The sequence below is a fragment of the Tripterygium wilfordii genome, chromosome 8, assembly GCF_013401445.1.
Source record: "Tripterygium wilfordii isolate XIE 37 chromosome 8, ASM1340144v1, whole genome shotgun sequence".
NCBI classification, from domain to species: domain Eukaryota; kingdom Viridiplantae; phylum Streptophyta; class Magnoliopsida; order Celastrales; family Celastraceae; genus Tripterygium; species Tripterygium wilfordii.
The window spans coordinates 10696281-10719882 of record NC_052239.1 but is presented as its reverse complement, the minus strand read 5'-3'; the positions used below and the strand labels follow the sequence as shown (position 1 = coordinate 10719882).

The 23602-nt window shown below is 38.1% G+C and overlaps 4 protein-coding genes across 7 annotated transcripts; 2 read left to right on the top strand and 2 right to left on the bottom strand.

The window, feature by feature from the left end:
• The first annotated feature begins 3729 nt into the window (after positions 1-3729).
• LOC120003260 lies at positions 3730-5547 on the top strand. 2 transcript variants are annotated; one of them, XM_038852165.1, is made up of 2 exons: positions 3730-5077; positions 5210-5547. In XM_038852165.1, exons 1-2 carry the CDS (start codon positions 4228-4230, stop codon positions 5215-5217), a joined length of 858 nt encoding a protein of 285 aa, XP_038708093.1. In that variant the 5' UTR covers positions 3730-4227; the 3' UTR covers positions 5218-5547. The 2 variants fall into 2 exon arrangements, with proteins under 2 accessions (XP_038708093.1, XP_038708092.1); XM_038852164.1 differs by lacking the exon at positions 5210-5547 and having other exon boundaries at positions 3731-5190.
• A 1040-nt stretch (positions 5548-6587) lies between these two features.
• Positions 6588-12089, bottom strand: LOC120003639 (F-box protein SKIP17-like; the record flags this gene model as incomplete). Its single annotated transcript, XM_038852654.1, has 13 exons — positions 6588-6962; positions 7305-7562; positions 8021-8095; positions 8171-8235; positions 8309-8371; positions 8435-8507; positions 8596-8660; positions 8747-8868; positions 8947-9032; positions 9456-9566; positions 9662-9856; positions 10385-10560; positions 11643-12089. Coding segments are annotated over 12 exons (1683 nt in total), but the record flags the coding sequence as incomplete, so codon positions are not given.
• A 118-nt stretch (positions 12090-12207) lies between these two features.
• LOC120004610 (N-terminal acetyltransferase B complex catalytic subunit NAA20) lies at positions 12208-17037 on the top strand. Of its 3 annotated transcripts, XR_005469563.1 has the most exons (7): positions 12208-12368; positions 12468-12558; positions 12684-12816; positions 14931-15000; positions 15232-15292; positions 15380-15592; positions 16665-17037. XR_005469563.1 is itself a non-coding variant. In XM_038853981.1 (6 exons), the coding sequence occupies exons 1-6, from the start codon at positions 12291-12293 to the stop codon at positions 15469-15471; spliced, it is 525 nt and encodes a 174-aa protein (XP_038709909.1). In that variant the 5' UTR covers positions 12208-12290; the 3' UTR covers positions 15472-15827. The 3 variants fall into 3 exon arrangements, 2 of the variants coding, with proteins under 2 accessions (XP_038709909.1, XP_038709910.1); XM_038853981.1 differs by lacking the exon at positions 16665-17037 and having other exon boundaries at positions 15380-15827; XM_038853982.1 differs by lacking the exon at positions 16665-17037 and having other exon boundaries at positions 12227-12368; positions 12446-12558; positions 15380-15827.
• Positions 17038-17392: 355 nt separating this feature from the next.
• On the bottom strand, positions 17393-20105 carry LOC120004609 (probable terpene synthase 6). Its single transcript, XM_038853980.1, has 7 exons — positions 19870-20105; positions 19488-19761; positions 19017-19389; positions 18709-18927; positions 18427-18565; positions 18101-18349; positions 17393-17828 (listed from the first exon to the last, which is right to left on the bottom strand). The coding sequence occupies exons 1-7, from the start codon at positions 19975-19977 to the stop codon at positions 17529-17531; spliced, it is 1662 nt and encodes a 553-aa protein (XP_038709908.1). The 5' UTR covers positions 19978-20105; the 3' UTR covers positions 17393-17528.
• Between the last annotated feature and the right edge of the window lie 3497 nt (positions 20106-23602).

Genomic DNA, 23602 nt, shown 5'->3' with positions numbered 1-23602 from the left:
ACAGTGGCAGCATTATTTATTGTTATGCGCTTGCGCTTGCGCTTGCCAACCGATTCCCCCCCACCCCCCAACAACAATTCAAGTAATGATTTCTGTTTCCATGGGTACAAATTTTTTTTCCAGATTTTCAAGACTGAAATTCCACCTGATCAGATTCGCATAATCCCAACTGAGTGGTTTACAAGTTAAATTTAGCTCATCTCACATTGAAAACGCGTTTTCTAGGCCCAAGGGCCAATGACAATAGGTAGGGGTTTTCGCATACATTTAGCTAACCGTTTAGTCGGTTATTGACAGTTTGGTCGGCTATTTCTGTTTTTCGGTTGATCCTCATCAAACAGTCGATTCGATTTGACACAGTTTTTTTGGATAACCCTAGCGATAACTCATGAAGAACAAATTCGTGCGGATTTGTGACGCGAAACAAACAATATTTTCAATATATTTAGACTGTCAATTTCAACATAGATAAAGGATATGTTTTTTTTTTCTTAATGATTAGAAAGTTAAATGGTTCAGGCACGGGTGGTCAGCTAAAAAAAGTTGCATATGATTTTAGAAAGGAAAAAAAACACCTCAATACACATAAAGGTTGTTGACAGTTGATAATACTTTGTTTTATGTGGTCACTGTTTGATTTGGTGGGGAGGTTAGTGGTTGCCTCGTTGTTGTGTTTAACTATGTGTGGCCTACGCCAGACAGACAGAGCTGCCATTTATGAGACCAAACCAGACCACAAGGCAATGGAGCAGTCGTGACTCGATCTGATGGAACTTTGGTTTGCCCAAAGATGGATCTCACCCTCTCATCACACGACAAATATTGTCCTTTAAGGATATTAGTCGTCTTGGGTCATGGACGTATATGGATTTGTATCTTCTTGAGCCGTCACTATTGGTTTTTTAACCCTAAAAAACACGTCTTTGTGTGAGAACTCCCACTAGACAGGCCAAAGGCCTGCATGGATTTGTTCTTCTTGGGCCGTCACCATTGGTTCTTAATCCTAGAAAACACATATTGTGTGAAAATTTCAACCAAATAGTTCGGTTAGTTCTAAACTCGGGCCGCCAACCCAGCTTGCTTCACACTGGCGATAGGTAAGACCGGGAAGTCCGTGCGGAGAAAATGAGATTGAAGTTAACAAAGGAGAGTTAACTCCACAAATCCTCCTCTATGCCCATGCGAAACAATGTTCTCATATGGCCATGACAAGGAAATAACGTCGAAACTGATGTGTTTGGGAGTTGAACTTGTTACCTCCCGCATTTACAAGGAGTTACTAGAGTCAACAACTGACAATCAAATCCAATTTTTCCCATTATTTTCTAATCCGTAATAGTGCAAAAAGAAGACCCGACTCCAAGTTGTTCGATTGTTCGATGTTGAATCAGTTTTGTTTCTCGATGGGGGGCAAAGGAAGGGATATAACTTAGCAGTAGAGTGTCACCTTGATGTTATGGAAGGCCTCAGTTCGAGCCTGATTATCTCTAACCCCAATGTGAAACTTCTTTAATTTGTTGCCTAAACTCTAAACCCTAATAACGTCGAGGATATTTTTCAATCTAAATCAAGGGTCCGCACGAATTAATTCTTTTTGAAAAAAGCATCTTTATATGAGAGTTCTGATGTGGACTATTAGTCTAGACATTCACACAAGACAAGTGGCGTGACTCATGTAAAGTCTCCTCCAGGACTTTGCCATAATTGCAGTTGTTAAGAAAGTGGCCACAAACTAACAGAGACACAATAAGCATCACAAGATTAAAGCTACTTGGCTTCATTACATTAACACCCTAAGAACCTTGCACATGATCCAGACCAGCTATGATGACACAGAACTTCAGAAAACACATTTACTGTAACTTCATGATTTTGCTAACTCCATGGGTTCTTCTAATATAAGGGTAATTCTACTCAAAATCGACAAACAAAACAAAGTGTTAAGACTTTATCCTATATCGGATTGGCATATTAGCAAATGTATAGTCTTTCTTGCACTACCAACGCGTGTGTCATAGAGCCAAAAAAAAAAAGTCTTGAAGGCCAATATTGGATACTCGTTGAGTAGCCGGATCATATGTTGGACCAAATAGGACAATGTTTGTTGTGTGAGCCTAGTGTTGCCGTCGCACACTCTAATTCCCCAACCAATGACAACAATTTAAGAAGAATAAAGTCGTGCTCATTTTTGACGCATTATGATTTCGACAGAATTTTCTTACACAAAGGATTAAAGAGTGATGGATAGAAAGTAGTGTCTTGGGATCCACAGGAAAGGAATAATGTTAGGCTTACCTTATCCAATGTGAATACGCAAACATAGTATAAGAGTGGACTCATTGGGTTGCTAGTTGCTTGACAAGGATGGTGTCTTAAATGGGTTCTTATCTCTTTTAGTACCTAACATGGTGTGGAACAAGTCCAACTGGGTTTTAAGGTTTGGAGATATCCTAGAGTTGGGAGGACATAGTTTTTAATTTCTGGACAGTCATCTTGAAATGTCCAAATGTTGTGTCCATGACCTAGTGTTATAAATCAGAGGGTCGTGCTCAATTTGAGTTGCTTTTGCTGTCCATTTGTATTTTGGCTTGAAGTCGGGGACCCTTTTAGTTCACGAGTTTTACTGTGCATGCCATCCTCAATAGAATTGTTGAGAACATCATTGAAACGTCAATTTTGTTGCCTGATACGTCACTAAGATCGAAAACAGTTTTAAAGGTCTATCACATCGAATTAGTTAAATGCTTGGTGGGGGACCTATTATACAATTGTGCACTGGTCAACACCCACAAAAATTGAAAGAAGCCATTTTAACAAGTTGATCAGGTTAACTAAGCCAATGCAAGTCCACCATGTCTATCGAAATAGTGGAGCCGGTCAAGGTATTCAAGTTGATTGCGAATGAATATTCGCAGAACATTTCGTACTAAAAGGATGTGAAAAGACAAAGTTTTGTTCCAAATTGAAAAATAAAATGAAAGGTTCAAATCTACTGAGTCTCCAAAAGCTAAATAAATTTCATCCCAGAATTTTGTAACATTTTTTTTTCATGAAAAATTGTGATTATACTGTTAATTTTCAAGAGAAGTCCCACTATGATTTGTTAAGACACAATATACCAAATCGGACAGATGCAGAGTGATTTATATGTGCAAAGCCCCTCTTTATATATGTCAAGTAGACCTTTTCATAGGCTTAAGTGATTTGTGCCAAGACTCAGTTGTTGAGCCACGAGAAACAAATCTGTGAGGGTAATCTGATGTATCCATCGGAACCGAAACCCCAAAACGGCTAATATAATTGACATGTATTGAGTGTGGATTTTTGATATGATTATCTTAATTATTGTTTACATTGTTATTATTAAAAATTATGTTTTCTGCCATTATATAAAAATTTTTGATAATTAAACCTTCAAATTGCAGCAAAAAATTGATGATCATGTTTATTTATTCACATAATAACCCAAAAGGAATAAAGGATAGAGACTTCCCTTTCAATTTTCCCCCCTAGAAAATCTATTTAGAATTGTTTAATACAGACAGCAATCTCTTTCACTATTGTCACATTTGTCTTACATGGAAAATGCAATGAAAAAGAGCAATGGAGGTTTCAAAAGCAAGCGTTTTTTGGGGGTCTAAATGCTGATGCATGTGTTATGTCTTTTAAAAGGAAGGTCCCATTATGATTCTCTTAATTAATAATTATGGCATTTAGTAAAGAAAATGTGTGAGCGTGAGAGAGAGAATGAAGAAAAGAGGTTGCTTTTTCTTTCCTGCAACTGCTTTTGATTTTTTATTTTCTTTCTTGGTTTTGTTTGTTTCCCTAGAAAATAAAATACCCAGTTGTCGTTCACTTCATATTTAGCCTGCATAGTATTCCCCCAATGTGAAAAATCACTCTCTTTCCCCATCGCTCTCTGTGGCTATCCTTTGATTCCTTTTGTCAATTATTTTTTTGGATTAACTAAGCAAGACATTGGCAGAGAAGAATCTCAGTTTCTCCTCTCTGTCTCTCTCTCATATGCCGAATTGAAGCATCCAGATTTCATTTTTTGGAGAACTCTAATGGTGGTTGTGCTGGATTTGAGGTGGAATCTCTTTTCTAAATATGGGTTTTGTGCTGTTTTTCATGCTTTTAACGTGTAGAGGGTCATCAAATTCTTGCTGATAGAAGAGAGAAAAAAGCAAAACTTGGGAGATTTGAGATTTGTTTTGATTGGTACAAATGAGGGATTTTCCTTCCTGTTTTGGTGAAAGTGGAGTCCAAGTTGCTGATTCTTCATCTTCAGGTACCACCAGAACTGCTCAAAACTTGGTTACTTGTGTTTATCAATGTAAATTACGTGGTCATTCTTGCTTAATTACTGTTACTTGGACCAAGAATCTGGTGGGTCAAGGACTTAGCATTTCTATTGATGATTTGTCCAATCATTGCCTCTGTAAATTCGATATAAAACCATGGTTGTTCTCTAAGAGAAAAGGGTGTAAGAATGTCGATTTGGATTCTGGTAAGATTGACATATATTGGGACTTCTGTAATGCTAAATTTGGGTCTGGACCTGAGCCTGTTGAGGGTTTCTATTTGGCTGTGACCTTTAACCAAGAATTGGTTTTACTTCTTGGGGATCTGAAGAAGGAAGCATACAGAAAGATTGACAAAACCTCTGTTCATTCTAATGCCATTTTCATTGCAAAGAGAGAGCACATATCTGGAAAGAAGTTTTATGGTGCAAAAGCTCAATTTACTGACAGGGGGCAGATGCATGATGTTACAATTGAGTGTGACACAGTCGATCTTAAAGACCCGTGTCTTGTGATCCGCATTGACAGTAAGACAGTGATGCAGGTGAAGCGGCTCAAATGGAAGTTCCGGGGCAACCATACGATTCTGGTGGATGGGCTTCCGGTTGAAGTGTTTTGGGATGTACATAACTGGCTGTTTGGTAATGCTATGGGCAATGCAGTTTTTATGTTCCAAACTTGTCTCTCCGCGGAGAAGATGTGGTCGACCCAATCAGTCTTTGATCCTTCTGTATTGTCCTGGAAGAGCTCTTCACAAGCTAAGGATTACCCAGGTCTTGGTTTCTCACTTGTATTGTATGCTTGGAAAAATGAGTAGAAGTCTAGTTTTATTTCAAAAACTTCTTGTGATGATTTCCATAGAGCAATGAAGTATTAGTTTACCAAATTGTTTTTCCACTTCTCAAGTGACTGACTATATGAATGCTAGGATTGTTGCTGTTAGTTTTCTGAAAAAGTATCACCATACCATATGGTGTGATATTAGGTATGCATATGTTACCCCGTGGACATAAAAATCTTTATGACGCATTGCCCTCGCCTCCCCCTCCCTCGCACAAATTGCCCCAAATAAAGTTCGGAGCAAGCATGCAAATGAAATGCGGATATCTTGGAAAAAAATTTCTCGGTAATTCTATCCATGTGGGTGTGTGTTTTGTGTATCAATTTGCTACGTTTCTGAAAAAGGAGAGACCTGCAGTTGATAATTTTTGTGTAGAAATGACATTGATTTGTTTGGTATGCATTCTTGAAAGTGCAGTGATGCATGCTACATTCCAGTGATAGATATGCATCTGCTAAGATGTATGTTATGGCTGCGAACTGGTGTAGGACGGATATAGAAATCTGCCCAATAATTGTCTTTAGACAAGTTTAGGGTTAGGAAAAGAGTTTGGAAGGAATTAGGATGTTTAACGATAGGGAAAAAAAGAAGGGATTTTAGATGCTGTGAATAGTACTTTAATTCCGAATAAAAGGGTTTGCTTTGATCGTTTAGAGTAGGTAACTCATTCCTACTCTCTTTGTTTCTATTGCATTCTATCTCATCGTATCGCGTTCTATCCGCGTTCTATCCTGTGAAGGCAATTGTCCTCCTTATCAATATATCACAACTCCCATGTTTAAACAATGTGGGATATTCGTATCAGGGCTTTTAATAACTAGCCAATTAAGAATTCTTAGATGCGTTATATTACTATCACCGCTGACCAGTTTTCTGTACTTTATCTCAAAACAACAGAGAATTGTGTTGACAATAGTTGAAGGATGATAATAGCAGAGGTTGATATCACAAGCCAATTTAGCAGACATGAGAACGGCACTTACTACAGGAGATTATGCCATATCTCAGGGGATGTTTTTGCATTTCATCTTGGCTTCGTTAATTTTCTTTTTGGGTAGCCGAGGAATCATCCAATCCAGCATGTACTTCAGACAACTGAGTGGACGTAAACTTCGGACTGTCAGAACAACCTACACCACGTTGGGGACAGATAAGGTGGGATAGAAAGCCTTGAGGATAAGACCTGAAAGTGAGACAAGCTCACGAAACTAGAATTCCACAAGAAAATATTTCCGTTGGTTGGTTCGAACTTTCGACCTTAGGTGCCGTAAGACTTAAGTCTAGGGAGATAACCAACCAAGCTATCGCCAATAACAATACAGAATACATGAAGGGTAAGGACTCCAAAGACTAATCTGATGCTTTGAATTTAACACTGCATTCTCCAGGTTGTCCGGGATCTCGTCAAAAATAGAGGAAGGGACAGGAACATAATTTGGTAATTGAACGCAATAGCAGAAAAGTGATATATATTGATTCACAATTCGGCCTTTCGAACATTTCAAAGTTTCAAGAATCATCATTAAATACAGAACATACTGAAATGGTAGAACCGTAAAAAATACTGTAATCCTTTTCTTAAAGTGAGGGAAATAAAAGGTTCCCTTCACCATTTACAGCCTTCATAATGAAAAACCAATCGCTCCATAAATTCCCTGCTGTAGTCCGCAGTTGTATCAAGTGATGGAGGCCACCACCATGAAGTTAGTTCCCCAAATATTCTCTGCTGCAGTTGAACCAAGTGATGGAAGAAATCAGTTTATGTTCTTCATAGATCTTGTAAGAGCTTGGGCTCACTGGAAACTTCTTCCCAGTATCTGTAAAACAAAAGAAGGAACACATTTAGACTTTTGAGACAACTTTGTCATGTTATAAATCTTGCATAATAGATTGAGACATGGAAGAACAGCACCACTTGTTCAAGTGGTTCGCTTATCATCAGAAAATTTTAATTATAATAACATCCCAACATTTTTTAGAGCTTCACAGGTCAATTATGATATTTTTGCTTAGCATTCTTGGAAGAACTCCAGAATACTTGTGTTTATAAAAGTGAGTCAATATGAGTGTGTGAATGTGTGTCTGGGTGTGTGTGTGCGAGTGTGAGAGAGAGAGAGAGAGAGAGAGAGAGAGAGAGAGGGAGAGAGGGAGAGCAGTACTCAATTTATTGGGTGGTCGAGGATTCCAAGCCTTGCCATGCTTGATAAGTTACCTAGCCAGGCAAAAAGTCAACTTCATCTGAGCTTTCCTCAAAAATTACACCACCAGAATCTCGATTCTCCTCGTTGCCACTACTCTGATCACTACTATAGCTGCTCTCCAACGAACTCGTAAACGAAGAACCATCTGATGTATGACTGCTCAGCTGGGATGGCAGACTGATGTCACTATTCAAATCGATGTCAAGACCAAAGAAACTGCAAAACCCAAGATGCTTAATAATAGTGAAATAAAGTTAAAAAAGTCATTTTCCCCTTCCTGTTTGCAGCAATACAAGGATGAAACGAGACTATTTGATCTAGGTTAGAATGGCCCGATAATATATGCAAAAAAATCTTCTTAAATTTTTCTTTGAGCACGTATAATGTAGGGAAATTAGTGAAAATTCAGTAGAAGATACTAAAAAGAGGAGAGGGCTAAAATCGATATGGATGAATGAAAGTGAAAAAAAAAATGGCATGGCATTGATTCAGTAGGAATATTTGCGAACATATGTTTCCATATGAAAGCATGGTAGGGAAGAATCCACATAGGGGACTCCAACTAACTTCTCTTATGGATTCTTGTAGCTAATCCTAAATTTTCTTTGAGAAAAGGCTTTGATGATTATGACAAAATTGTAGCACCCATGCTAATGGCCGAATAATAAACTAACCTTCCTTCTGAAGGAAACTCAGCCAATAAGCACATGCCAGGCCTCTCTTGCAAGACCTGCCTTACGGGGATTAGACTGCATAAAATAGTACAAAATTACATAAAGAAAGAAGTGGTACAAGCACATCAGTCCAAAGGAAATAACCCTTGCCTTGAGTTGTAACACCTCTGATACCAGTCACCTTCAGAAGCTAAGCCTTCCCTATTGGATATGTCCTATAAGATTGCAGCAGTCATAAAAATTGAGCACCAAGCTTGGATTAAATTCAGCTTAAGAAAATCTACCCACAAGATGTTGAAGGAACTTGAAATCTCCTGAAAGAATTGCTGTCAATAATCGAGCAACTTCCACCTGCAAATGGCAATCAATGTGAGAGGCAGAGAGTCATGGTTGGAACGGAAAGATCATAGTTACCTCTCTAAGGTGCATACAGTCCCTCAAAATCAAAACCTCTAGTAGATGACCACCTAAGCTGCTTCCAAGGTTCCTAATTTTCAATATGAAAAAAAAAAAAATTCAGTAAAGGAACCAAATGAAAGGACTCACCAATCACAGAGTATAAGAGATACAAAGACCTCAAAAACATTCCGGTAATTGAATACGATGTTGAAAAGTCAACATAGTTTAGCTTTCGAAATCCCTGCACAAGTAGAAATGTTACCCTGTTCATCTACCCCACTAATATCAAGGTTATCATGAGTGTCATCCAACTGTCCTTAAACATACCTTAAGGAGAATGCGAACTTTATAATCATGTAGCTTAAAACCCCTGAGTGCCAGTGAAGTTAGATTCGGGCAATTGTTTACCAGGTCAACACATGTTGGTGACTTCAAACTGTCATCTTGTCCTGGTATTAAACATTTCATAATCAGCTTACAATATAAAACGACTAAGGGGGAAAAATCTCATGAAGGAGGTACTGCACCTGTTTTGGATGACTCGAAGAATAAACGCTCTATCAAGGGACAAAACATGCTCACGGACATCAATGTTTGCCTCAATTCAACATGTCTGCTCCCATATCCAAAAGTAAATTGAGGGGGGAAAAAGAAAGCGTCACGATTAAAATTTAAAATAAATCAATTACCATCGATTTTAGGAAAAAGGTCTTTTGAAAAAAGAACAGGTAAAAAACTCCTATTTACAAGGCTTCCAAACTGGATACAAGGACAAGAAAGCGCAAGAAAAGTTTAAAAAAATTTAAATTTTGCAGAACAAACCAGACCAAGGAAAGGAAATCTAGATTCTATCATATGTATATTTCGTGCCTTCCATTTATGTCATACATGACTCATCATCTAGTCAGATGCCTGGTCCTTTGTTAACATGAGCACAACAGGTAACACATACATGAGCATAACTCATAATCGCTTATTATCATCTTTCAGTGTGTTTACAACTACAATGACCAAATCTGGGTCAAAGAAAACTTACAGACCAACAATCTCCAGATCAAGAAGAGAGGGGCAAGCTGATAATGCCCCACTAAGCGATGCACCGTCCATTCTTTCAATATTGTAAAGGTGCAACCTTCTCAAAAGAGTTCTGACAAAATGAAAGGGAAAAGAGTTAAGAAAAGAACAAGTCACTCAACACCGACACAAGGGAATCTCTTTATACTTAAAGTTATTCAATCATACCCAGCAGCACTATTGTCCCCACTTAAAGAGTTTAAGCAGGATCTTGTAAGAATGGATGACTCCTTCCCCTGCCTGGGCTTTTTATCGGTCCATGAAAATTTAGATACATCTACAAAATTTCTGATGGTATAAACCAATGGTTGACAAGATCCAGGAGACGAAGTAGGGCCTGGAACTATGCCAAGCTTAAGAGACCTGCAAAACCAGTTAAAGGGGAATAAAAAATGAGAACAACTGCATCGTAAATAATTCCGCTAAATAATCAAAGAAACATGATAAGGAGAATAAAGTACTTCTGCATAATCATTCAAGTTGTACACGATTTCTACACAAAAGGGTTATCCTGTTGCTTTTCCCAGCCAGGGGTGGAGGTACGTTTATGCATAATCATCCTGTTGCTTTTTTCCCTCCTATTAGGCAAGGGAAATGAGAGAAGGGGCCAACTGTTCTTGAATTATTAGTGTAATGGGGCAAGTTTATCAATATCCCATGCCACGCAAGACAAATGGTTATTAGTCAAAGATGAATGTGGATTCACTTAGCCAGCATTACCATCCAGCACAACTTTATGTGTTTGATGAGCCTTTAGAGATTGCTAATTAAAAGTTAACTGGCTATAAAGATTTAAGTAAACGAGATAATATAAGATAATGACTCTTGTGCAGTTTAGCAATCTCTACAAAGGCAAAGATGAAATATAAAATTCTTCAATTAAATACTTACTCAAGGACTCTTCCTGCTCGTTGAATCATTATAGATACCACTGCATTATTGACTTTTGGGACAACTGTCGTCAAGTCGATATTTGCATAGCACAATGGATCCAGGGCACACTTATTGAACATTGAGCATGATGCAGAAGCAAAGCACAAGCTTTGTGTGTCGAGCATGGAGAAGACCTGTAGATCGCTATAGACATCAAGTACTTGAAAAAATTGGCTTCCTTCCACTATAATGAAATCCAACAGCAAAAGTGGAAACACAGATTGCTATAGCCACATAGAAACATCAATGAGTTCCCTTTGAAATACATTAAAATAATGGAGAATTCATTAAGCGCAGTCTCCCTAGGTGAAAAAGAAAACGAGAAGCAGAAGCTTCTGTCCCAAAAACCAAATTAAATGCCCCAATAATAACAGTGACCTGTTATGTTGGACTATCACTTGTATACCACATCACTTGGCATCACCCAAGCAATGGGGAATTTTATATTTCTAACACTCCCCCACATTTGTGAGTTGGGAAAGGCAAACCCTAACAAGTGGCTGAAATGGATTGGGTATACCCTCACTTGATGGGTAGGCAAGGCCATCAAGTGTTCCGAATGAGATTGGGAAGGTCGTAGAATCAAAATGGCTCACGATACTATGAAATAAATTCAGATACTCGTGAAAGAACCTAACATGAATAGCCCAAACCAACACCACTTTGTGAGGTATTGTCCGCTTTGGCTTAAGCTGGCACGAATTTGGGCTATCACTTATATACCAAATCACTTGGCATCACCCCAGCAATGTGGTACTTTGTATTTCTAACATTCACCATAACTCCAACCTGTATCAATAAAGAAAGCTATTATTTCGGAACTGCTAATGCAAAGACTTGATACTCCTACCAAAGCATACAAAACTTCTGGATCAGAATTCTCAACTAAAAGCATCATATTGCATCCATTGGAACAGAAACATTGTGCATTCTCAAATCAACATTGATGCTACAGGTAATTCAATGGTACATCCAATGAGTTTATGAGACAAGGGAAAAACAAATAAAGAATCCAAACAAGCAAACTGCATTCTTCAAATAACAATAGAATTCAAAGCACTAATACATACAGGTATTTTCATATACCTTCAACTACACGCTACAAAAGCATCTCACCATCGACGGATGAACTAAATCCGATCGACTAAATCAAAATCATCCGAATTCAGAGGACCAAAGAATCTAACAAAATCAACCGTAAAGTTGGGATAAATACCTTGATAGTTAGATCCGGAGGGAGAGGCCAGATAAGAGAATTGTGTTTGGAAGCGCGCTTTCGGGCGGCGCGGTTGGCAGCGTCGACGAGGACAGAGCCCAATTTGTGGACGCGATCGATGAGCACGGACTGATTGGCATCGCAAGTGGAGGAGTCGAGGAGGCGATCGAGGCAGATGTCGAGGGAGTGCGAGGGGGAGTCTGCGAGGCCGAGAAATGCGTTAAGGAGATGGTCCGTCTGGGGGTTTAGGTTCGGGAACGTATGATTTTGAGCAGAAACGGTGGCGGTGGAGGTGGTGGTGGAGGAAGAGGGGCAAGGGCAGGGGCGTTTGGCCATGGTGATCGAGGTGAGGTGGAAGGAATCGATTGGAGGTAGATAAGAGAGTGATATTGGCGTTCGTTTCTGATTGACGACGGTGTTAGAGTCTGGAAGACGGACACGAAGGGGCCACGTGGCACACGTGCAGATAAGTCATTTGTATATTTCGCGGTAACTTTATCATTGCTCTTTCATTGAGAAAATTAAAAAAAAATTGTATTTGTTTAAGGCTTTGTTTGGTGTAATGGAATTTTGGCGCACAATTTCTTTTTCTTAGAATACGATTTGGGACCGAGTGTGTGAGAGTCGCCGAAGGCGAAGTGTAGAAGGATGACGACGATTCGCCGATTCTGCTGCAACGATCTTCTTCGTTTTGCTTCTGTTAACCTTGACCATCTTACTGAAACTGTAAGCCTTCTTCTTCTTCTTCTGTATTTCCTACAGTTTTATCTGATCAACAATTGTGTTAATCAATGGATATTGAGCTCGCTATTTGAGGTGAAACAGTTCAACATGTCATTCTATATGACTTATCTGGCAAGATGGCCGGACTATTTCCATGTCGCCGAAGCGCCCGGTAACCGAGTCATGGGCTACAGTGCGTTTCTTTCTTCCTTCTACTTGTTCATGTTTTAATTTTAAATTTTCGTTGTTTTTTTGGGTCTTGTTGTTTCTATTCTGAGAGGATGTGTAATTGGCTCTGACGCATTTGAAACATTGCAGTTATGGGAAAAGTTGAGGGTCAAGGGGAGTCCTGGCATGGTCATGTAACGGCAGTTACTGTTTCTCCAGAGTACCGTCGGCAGCAATTGGCTAAGAAACTAATGAATCTGCTGGAAGACATCAGTGATAACATGTAATTGAATTTCAAGGGATAAATTCGTATGGTGTCGTGCTTTTATTTTGCTGTTAGTGTCTAGCAATGGTAACTTATTATTGTTGTTCTGGGTTCTGCTTTAGCGTGTTTATTTCTCCTGGTACAGCTTCAACAATAGTTTGAAATCCTCCACTCTTAACACTCACCTCTCGCACTCTGTGATTCTTATTTTTATCGAAAAAGCATCTCCTGGTAGATGGCCTTTTACTCTTACTAACTTGTCATTGTAGATTACTTTGGTATCTCTCTTACTACCTTACAACCGAGAATTAGGACGTCATTTACCAAGTTCTTACATTGCCAAGAATCCTCTCCTTAAAACATTGAGCTGTTTTCTGGGTTGGCATTATGTCAACAAAAGGAGAAAAATTGACTCCATTTCCATTTTGTCTAAAAGATGCTGACCTCTGTCATATTTCAAGCTATTAGATATAGTTTAGGCCAGTGTTTACTTCTGTATTGCAAAATTCATTTGTGCAATTCATTTTTCTTAGTTTACCTTGTATGAATATTCATTTATGATAAAGGTATTGTGCAAGTAGTTGATGCTGTTGAGAGGGGTGCACAAGTATTACGCACTTGAAGATTAATATGAAAATGTAACGTTGTACAAGTATCGATATCTAATTTCGGAAGCGTATTATGAGTGACATCTATTTAACCTAGTTTTAGGCATGCCTGATATTTTTCCTTCACTTCTTATTCTTTCCTCCACAATGTCACGGTGCTCAATCCTCCTTTGAATCTCTTCTTCATTGTCTGCTCCATCGTTGATTGCTCCTGCTCTTGGTGGGTATTATCAAGTAGAATATGTGATATCCTCTGACTGGTGGTGACATATTAACAAAGATGCAAGATCTCTCATACCCGCCTGTATATTACAATGTCTTCGAACGAAAGCAGGCTCTGCTCTGTAAGAGTTTAGGTGGAATTCCTTCCCTTAATAATCTTTATGCTGGAGTAGTTGAAGCTTTACATAAACATCTTACAACTCTTTTTTGTTTAGGGGAGATATTTCTTCCTCGATTAGTTCCTTTGGACAGAACTCTGCCCAAGGGCATGATGATTTTCCCTAGTTGGAAATATGTTATGGCAGTATATTATTCAGGTCGAGTCTAGTAAGTCTGTTTGATTAGGTGAAGAAATGAATTTATGGTCTGAAGCAGAACTTGGTTTGACAAGTTTGGTGGAGTTCATTTGTTTGTTTGACATGTTGAATATGCATCTTTCTTTCTTGTTGTTTATTTCTTTGTATATTGTTGGATTCTTTAACGTGGATTGGGCACGGAAGGTCGATTTCTTGATATTGCATATATCTTGGAGTTTATATTGTGATGTGGAAAGAAAGCTCATAAAGTTTATGCAAAATCGATTTCCGACACATATAGAGCCATGGCTCATAGAAGATGGCATGATGCAAGTGATCTGCATTGAGGGAAATGAACTTTTCTCATGAAAAGTGTAGGCGAATGTGAAATGATAGCCAAATTGCTACTGCATCAGAGAATGGGAACCCCTATATCACTTAGGTGATGTGCTTACCAAGGCTTTGTGGTCATGGATTTTTTACTTAGATTTGTAGTAAGTTGAGCATGATCAATATTAATGCTCCAGGGAAGGGGCAGTATTGATTGCACTGGTAGTCTGGTATTACATGGGTAGGGGTTTAATATGCAAACATAATAAGTCTAAGGTTCAATATGAATCTCGAAAGTTGTTATGAGTAAGACTGAGGTTTTTGTGGTATGATTGTATGAATGCAACCATTAATACTATTGTGGTAACCTAGCTGTTGGCCTGCTTCATAAGCCTTCCTCACAGTTGTTTCTCTCTATGACATTACTACACCAATCCTTCGTCTTCAGATTGGGAGTACCTATACAGTATTAACAGAACATTGAACAATTCTCTTTTCAGTCACTTAAGTTAAATCCCACTTTTTTCCCTTTCTTGTTCAGAATGTAAAATGCCATTTTATGATCATGTGTGAGCCTTCTTCCCCATTTGTCTTCTTGTTGATCACTTGAAATGTTGTTGTCTTTGCATTATCTGTTTTATTTAGATCTGTCTTTTCTTCTTCTTTTTTCTTGTAGTGATAAAGCGTACTTTGTGGATCTTTTTGTGAGGGCATCAAACACACCAGCCATCAAGATGTATGAAAAGGTGATACTTCATTTGCGTATTTCAAAAAAATAAACGTTCTTTAGTGGTTTATCATTTTTACTAGTTTTATAATGCATATTTAGTTTTAAAGATGTATTGTTTCCATCAGTTTTGAAAATTCTGTCGTCACAAAAAAATCTAAATATTTTGGCATTCGTGTGACGAGGTTCTCTTCGTCTGTCAAAGTCTGTTTGGATGGGATGCTCATTTTAAATTTTGTTCCCTTGTCAGCTTGGTTATGTGATCTATAGACGAGTGCTTCGCTATTACTCAGGAGAGGAAGATGGATTAGGTGGGTTCACTTCCTTGCCTAATGAAAGCAATTTCTTTTCGCTAAATTCCTATCTCATCTCATCTCATACAATTGTTTGATTTCCAGATATGAGGAAAGCATTGTCACGGGATGTTGAAAAGAAATCTATCATCCCCCTTAAGCGGCCCATCACTCCTGACGAATTGGAGTATGATTAGTTTAGTTTTGCTCTGTATGGAATCTTGGAATCTTTGCCAGCTGAATTTGTTGATGATGTCTCAGTATGTGTCATCTGACTTTGAGGAGATTTTGAAGATCTAAGCCAGCATTATGGCAGAAGTGAGTTCTCTACTCTCTTTGGAGTCCTCGTACTGCAAGCTTATAATCTCTTTGAACAGATAATCTTTTCAACATATACTATTTATGTTTACAATGCTGAGGACAAAAGTTCATGGATTGCCAAACTTAAAAAAATGATCTTTGTACTTAGTATTTTAATTTGTGGACTAGTTTAATGTAATATGCACTACCTTTGCTTTAAAGTTGTACGGAATTTTGATTCCATTGCCGTCTACACTCTAAAACCTCTAAAGCATAGGTCTTTTATGAAAAAGTCTCCTCTATTGCTAATGAAAATGGTAAACCTGGGGAAGGTAGTTTGGGACTCACATAAGTTGATCTATGAAGGAATGTGGGTTGGTTATGGTGGATAAGATAGTGGGGAATCGATACTAGTTTTTGATTGCCCAATTATTTTGATTCAGTAGGAATAGAAATAGAACTCTGTAAAAGCTCTGCAACTCTTCTAGTTCTCCTCCCCTCCATTTACATCATGGGCCCTAGTCATCTGCATGTTCCCCGCTTACACAAGAAGCAAGAAGAGGGGACGCACGTGCCCTTTGTGGACAAAAAAAAAAAGAGTATATCAGAGAATGGACCCAAGGGGATTTTCTACTATGGCTTTCCTTCCAATACTGAGTTATCCTTCTTTTTTTTTTTCCTTGTCAGTCCCTATTCATGATGATTCCAAGTGACCAAACCCAAGCAGAGTCATGATGCATGGTCTATTCCTTTTGTCTGTTTGTGGGTCTAAAAGACTTGCTTTAGGACCTGAGTTTGATGTGGTGTATACTGTATACAACATGCCTGGGCTGCTGGGCATGTGGAGGAGGAGCATGACTTGACAATTATGACTTCCTCTGGGTGGTGAATCATTTTCTGGTGATCATGCTCTGTTGTCTGGGAGCAACTTGTCAAAAGTGTCATTGGAATTGACAGGAATGCCATAAAATTAGTTGATTGCCCTTTTATCATTGTTTAGAATGATAAAGATGTCAACAATTTGGTATCCCAGTTATGTCAACGGTTAAGTTGAACGCACATGATTCAAGTGAATTTGTATACTCCACAGGTTCCACATGATGTACATGAAATCATCAATCATGTGTGTACAACTCAGTAGCTGGGATAACTGGACTCAGCAGCTGGTATCCCTTCGTCGCTGCTTTCTGATCATGTGGATGTCGCTCTTAGAGAATCCGCGAAAGGAAAGGACACTGTGAGGGAGATTGGTCCTAGCTATTTCTTTCATACCAAGGAAGAGAAGAAGGGATTCGCAGTTAATGCAAAAGAAGAAGGAAGAGGAGGTTCCGTAAGGAAGGGCTTTTTTGGCTTGAGAATTGGATAATGATAAGGCGTTGTATTCAATTCCCATTTAGAAAGACATGCTTTCATCTACGGCTATAGACTCGGCTTCTTTCACAGAGGATGCAGGGATCTGTCCTAAAGGAATTTCCCTTGCACCGGGATCCAGCTTCTGCCATTACTGTATCATTTTATTGCATGGTTGCTAGACAAATAGCCGCGTCAGCCCCACCAGGAACACTATATATAGGTTTTTATAGTACATAGCATAGCAATCTCCATTGCAGAGGCTGCAAGAGAATCTCAATAGAGTACACTACTATATATAAATTCCATGCACTTAAGAGGTGCACGAGACCCCAAACGGGGGTCGTGTAGTAGACAATCTACTGCAGAGCCTGGATTAGGTCCATTCGTAGTACGTGAGGTATAGATCATCATGTTTTTTTTTAGGAGAGAAAAATCAAATTCGTTAACAAAAGATTGATACAGATATGAAACATTTTATACCGTCGAATCATCGCCTATTTGGCTTGTTATTATTTGTCGATAAATTTAGTTTACATGACGAGGTTCTCAGCTTTTGATATAAAGCTGGTGTTATTATAATCACAATACTAGGAAAACAATATTAATCTTGCATTGGTATTTGTTGAATGAACAAGGACTTGACATGCTCCTTCAAATTCACTGGATTTGAATACCCATCTTCCTTCTTGTAGACAACATCAATGATGCGAGTTAGGTTTAGAATTGGCATCAGAAGATGAAGAGACACAGCAGTTGGTCTCACACATTCTTCATTGATATCCTTCCATGCATTCGCAACCCTAATCTGGAAATCTTGAACCACCTCTTCCTCAGTCGACACTCCATATTGCTTCATGAAGCACTCAACACTTGAGGCAACATGCCCCCTCTTTTGCTCCTCCTACAATCACATATATACCCAAATCAATTTCAATTGACAATTATTAATCAATTTCAAACTCATTTGTTTTGGTAACTCGAGAACACCACCACCGGGTTTGCCTATTTTGGACAGCTAAGTTGGGCATAAACTCGGGCCAAACAGGCTACGTGCACAATCTACCGAAAGATAAGTTGAGCCGAACGAGGATAGATCCCACTAGGGATCGAACCACAAAAACCTTGCAGGTATACGCTTTTGGCCGAAGCCGATAACCAGCTAATTGTCCATACCTTGTGTGACATTATGTCGTCCATGAGACGACCGATCATCTCAGAAGCCCTAACGATCTTTGGGATGCTTTTGAGCCATTCAAATTCTTTTCTTCCTGCAATGTCCCCCATGCCTAGAAAACATGCAGCTGGGATTGCATGATAACAACTTGTGATCAATGCATTCTCCATGTACTCATCAAATGTTGGTACGTAACCTTTGTTGCACCATTCGGCTTCAACATGATATGCTTTCACCATTTCTCTTAACTATACACACATAAACATAATTAACAAAGCAATAATTAAGCATAAGAGAGGTTAATAAGTGAGGTAATTAATCGTACCGCATCTCTAGCATAAGCGACGCAAGAAGATCTTCCTTCATTTCTCAATTCGTGTTCGAATTCATCGTAGAGATTCAAAATCATCTTGTAAAGAACTTTCATGTAATCTGGTAGTTCGTCAATGGCACCAATGTCCCACCTACAAATCAAATTAAATTCACAAATTTTAAATGACTATAGATACACGCCCTTCGAACATCTGAGTGAGCGTAAACTCGGGTCTCCAGAACAGCCGACATCGTACATAAAAAGAATAGGAATTAGTAGAAATTAGTATCAAACCCATCTATTGCGTCGGTCAACAGCCGGAGTTCTTCAATTGTACCATATGCATCATATGTGTCATCTAAGATTGATATCATTGTCACACTTTTGGTAAGAAAAATTCGAACACGTCCATAATGTGGTTCGAAGTTAGATCCAACAGTCCACATGTAGATTTCAGCAATTCTATCTCTTGCATAAGGAAATTTTGAAGCAATCTCCAAGTCTTTATACCACCTGCAATGATCACAAAATTAACAAGAAAAATTAATGCTAATCCAATCAAAAATCAATTGAAACATATTTATAGAAGAAATTGTACATACCTTGAGACATGACTTAGCTCTTGTTGGTGCAATAATTGTACGCGATTAAAATCGATTTTCGCCAATTTGAGCAGAATTTCATTTCTAGACTCGTCTTCTTCGTAGAAATTGATGTATTGCCTCGACTCGATTCTTGGTATGCCCTTGTGATAAGGTTGTTGCAATGCATGGGAAACTTGGTTTGCGAAATGTGGGTTCAATAGGGTCACCATGGAATGAAGAGAAGTTTTTGAAAAACCGAGTGCTTCATCCAAAACATCCTCTCCATGCATGCTCAAGTGAGAAGCTTCATACAAGCTTAGCATCCCCTTCACATCACTAGCTAGACTCTTCTTCAATTTCCCATCATCTCCCTTAAACTTGTCAAACACGTCTAGTTTCAATATTTCACAAATCATCTTGTTAGTAATTATACACATTAAAATTTTCATTGAATTATGTTTACGTAAATATTATCAATCGATCGCTTACCACAAGACATTTTGTAACCATGTTGTCTGAAGACACGGAATAGAAGTGAAATAGCGTACAAGCCGTAGTCATTGTCATCGACGAGTTTAGTTTTGATTACGTCGAAATTTTGCCTAAGCTGATCTTCAATCTCACTCTCAAAGTGATATGAAATACCGAGACGACCCAACAAGTCGATCAACTCAACTTTCTCCACAATATCGTTTGTAGACAACAACACATCTTTCACTTGCACTTTCAGCTCCTCTACTCTCTTTGTGTACAATCCATACACCTACAATATCAATCATTTATGTATTATTTTCCTTACTTAGCCCAAAAAGGAAAAAAGTATCGAACACATAGAAGTGAACTAAGATTAAAGTGTTATGTATATACTCACCGAGTCTTGATCCGAAGCAAAGGAAGCAAAGTCCTCGTGACCCCAAACGGTGGGGGCGAAGTTAGCCAACCGCCGTGGAGCCTCCGTGGATTGGGTGGTCGCTGCCATTGAAATCAATATATGATGATTATGATATCAAGAAGTGTGTGTTTTTGCCAATATTGTAGACAGAAAACAATGGCCAAGAGAATGAAATGATATGATTTATGAACTCAAGTGTAATGTGTGCTTAGTGCATTTGTTGGTCTCAGCTATTTATAGATATATAACTTCAAATGTGACAATATTCCCAGTAGGAGTCTTTTCTTGAAATAATTAAAGTGTTTTCCTTTTGAGAAAATGAAATAATTAAGGTTAGCATGCATGACACATTGACAAATACATGTCTTTTGGTGGGAACTCTTTTGTTGACCACCATATTTAATATTTATACACCTAACACCACTTTAATGGTTAGTTTTGGGAAATAATTAGTATTATATCGGAGATTAATGAGGATCCTATCTTTGACTATATATATATATATATATACACACACATATATAGATGCCTGTAAAGTGGGTAGTGTAGTGTTCGGTATGGCTGTCAATGGCAGTATAATATTAAAATACTATAGTATATATATATTCAAAGTTATATATTCTCACTCAGATGCACATGCGTGAGAAATGTTTTTTTCATGCAAAAACAAAAAGGAAAGGACGAGGAAAGACAACAAATCTTGGTTGTTCTGCAGTGTTTATAAAGCTAGTATTACAATTATAATCCTGAGATTCAAAAGCCCATTGTCAATTGAAGACTGAACCGGCCTAACTGTGATACTGAGACTTAGGCGGTAGGGGTTTACAAAAAAGGATAACTATTATAAAAGTTCTTAAACTTATAAAAAATGATCAATTCAGTCTTCAAATTTTTTTTTTCACATCCAATTAGCCTCTCAACTTTAAACAATGGTGTTTCGGTTAGCTCTTCGACCACTTTTCCATTCTAACGGAGATGACTTGGCCAGATGTGTATTTTTTTCAATCTTTTAATGATATGTGATGTGGCATTGGTCAATGAAATGTTGACACGTGGCATCATTTTATATATGATTTTTAAAAATCAAGAAGGTTCCATGAAAAGTTATCTGACCTCCATCTCCGGCGACTCCGCAACAGTCGTCATGAAGTTCTCTGGTGCCCTACTTTTCAAGGAATTCTGAAACAAACCCAAATGAATGGCAATAATTTAGAGAGAAACTCCACTCAAAGCTCTGGTTTTGCAATGAAAAACAGAATGAGAAAGGAAGTGGTGGTGGTGGTGGTGATTTTTTATTTTTTTGTGTTTGATTTTTTTTTATTTTTTATTTTTTTTTGAAAGCCATGTCACCTTTCCATTTAATTTATTTTTTTGTCAAATGTATGCCATGTTACATATTCTGGTTCTCATCATCATTTTTTTAATGGTAGGAAGACAAAAGGGCGAGTGTGGACCATTGTCTGAAATTTAGGAGCTAATTTAGCACGAAAAATAGCGAAATTGGCTCTTTTTGATAAGTTTAATGGTTTTTGTGATATTTATCCCTTTAAAAAAAATCGTAAAAATCAAATGGATCATCAATTCGACCAATTATTAGTTATTTTCAAAAAAAAATTGACTTAAAATCGACTAATCAAAATAACTGAAAAAACCAAATTAATTGTCGATAAACGACCATAATCAGTTAAATTCATGTAAAACGAAAAACAATCGTAACCGACTGTTTAGACCCCTATTAGGCGGACAACCTTAACCATAGGAAAATGAGGCCCAAGCCAGACCTTTTACCACGCAGTGGTGAGCGTTCTTTTCTTTTTTGGCTTCGTTATGTCATCTTTCTTTGATAATGAATATCATCTTAAGCAAATTTACCAAAACTTCGCTTGAGAATGAAAATTGTTTAGCAAGTAGTAGTACCTCAAATGCAATAGCCCACCCCAGTATCATTTCGTGGCTCTACCCCTGGTTGTCAACCAGTTACTATTGCTGAAAAGCGATTTTGGTATTCCAAGTAATACTCGCACAAAATAATGCTATACAAAATGCTTTATACCAAAAACCCTAAATACAAATGTCCATCAACTCCTGTTCATCTGAAAAAGAAACTTCATGAGCAGCTATAGACAATATGAACCCAGTCATTCAACCAAAATCTCAAAAAGTAACCAGATTATGCCCAACTCCACGATCGTTAAACCTTGAGCAACTCCTGAAACAAAAAAAGAAAAATGCACATCCATGCCAATAATGGAGCCCTACATTCCGGTATATGAAAAGCTGCAGGTAGATGCAGATTTCATGAAGTATTACAGTACAAATAATATTAGCAGAGGAGAAAATATGAAATCGAACTGTGATTGGACCTCTATTTTGAGGTTCTAATGTCCTTTAATTAGGATGTTCTAGCACTTAGTTAATGTATTTGATTGCATTTTAGCTTAATTTTACACTTACAAATGTTTCCCCTTGGTTTTGTAGGAATCGGACCTTGTTCGGGCAAGTTGGAGGCATGAAGCGTCCGGACACCCGTCCGGACACCTACGGCGAATCTGCAATTTTCTGCACCGAAATTTCAAGGGCATTTGGGGTAAATCATGTATGTAACCAATGGGAAACGATTTTATAAGGGTAGTTAGGTATTTTCTATTGTAAAAAGAGAAGAAAACCCTAAGATTTGGTTGGCTTCCTCATTATTCATTGACTTCTCCAAGAGGAAGCCACCATAGGAGTAGTGTAGATCTAGTTTCTCTCTCTAAGTTTTCTTTGTTGTTTTTTGGTGCTTTCTCTTGATTTTGTATAAACTCTGATTTAGATGACAATAGATTGGATGTTTATTGCAACAATCATGAGTGGGTAGTTCTCTTCTCTAGTTTCTAATCCCGAAAGGTGGATGCAAGGTTTCGATTACTCAAGGTATGTTCAAAGAATCGTAGCTTCGATTCTTCTCTTTTAATTTCGTGATAGTTGTGTGAGTGGATATATGAGAATAACATATTTGATTGTATTCTTGGATTGTCTAGTCTAGGGATTGCATCTAATGTGTTTGATTGAGAATTGTTAAATCCATTGCATGATTTCCTTAATTAATTGAGTTTTCCATTGCATAGCTATTAATTATGTGTATTGATGATGGGGTTTTGGGTTAATTTAGGAATGTGCATGGGAGAGTTATGGTTAATTGATCTTTGAGTGTGAAACTAGGGTGTTAGCCAAGCCGAGCCCCAAGGGGGAACATTAATCCATAATATTAGGTGCTTATCCCTTTGCGTTCATCGTAGATTAAGAGACCCGATGGCCTACATGTATGAATTGAAGTCTTATATCCCAATTCTCTTTGCATATGCATGATTGATAGTATCACACAATGCATTGTGTATGGTTGTGTGTGTTTGCAATGATACCTTGAGTATGAGAACCGAGTAACCACCGGGACGGATTAGAGACTAGGTTTTTAATTAATTGTTTTAAATCCAATTTGTGCTTACTTTGATTACAAAATCGCTCATGCTACCGAGTCATTCGGCCCATTTCTTTTACTTGTTTTTATTTGATATTCATTGTGTTTATTAGTGTTAACTAGTCATTTGCATATCATTCACTTCAAATTTGCATTGCTTCCTCGTGGATCGATACCGGACTCACCGGTTTATTACTTGACGATACCCTACACTTGGGGTAAGTACACACACACTTTGGTGTCGGTCAAGTTTTT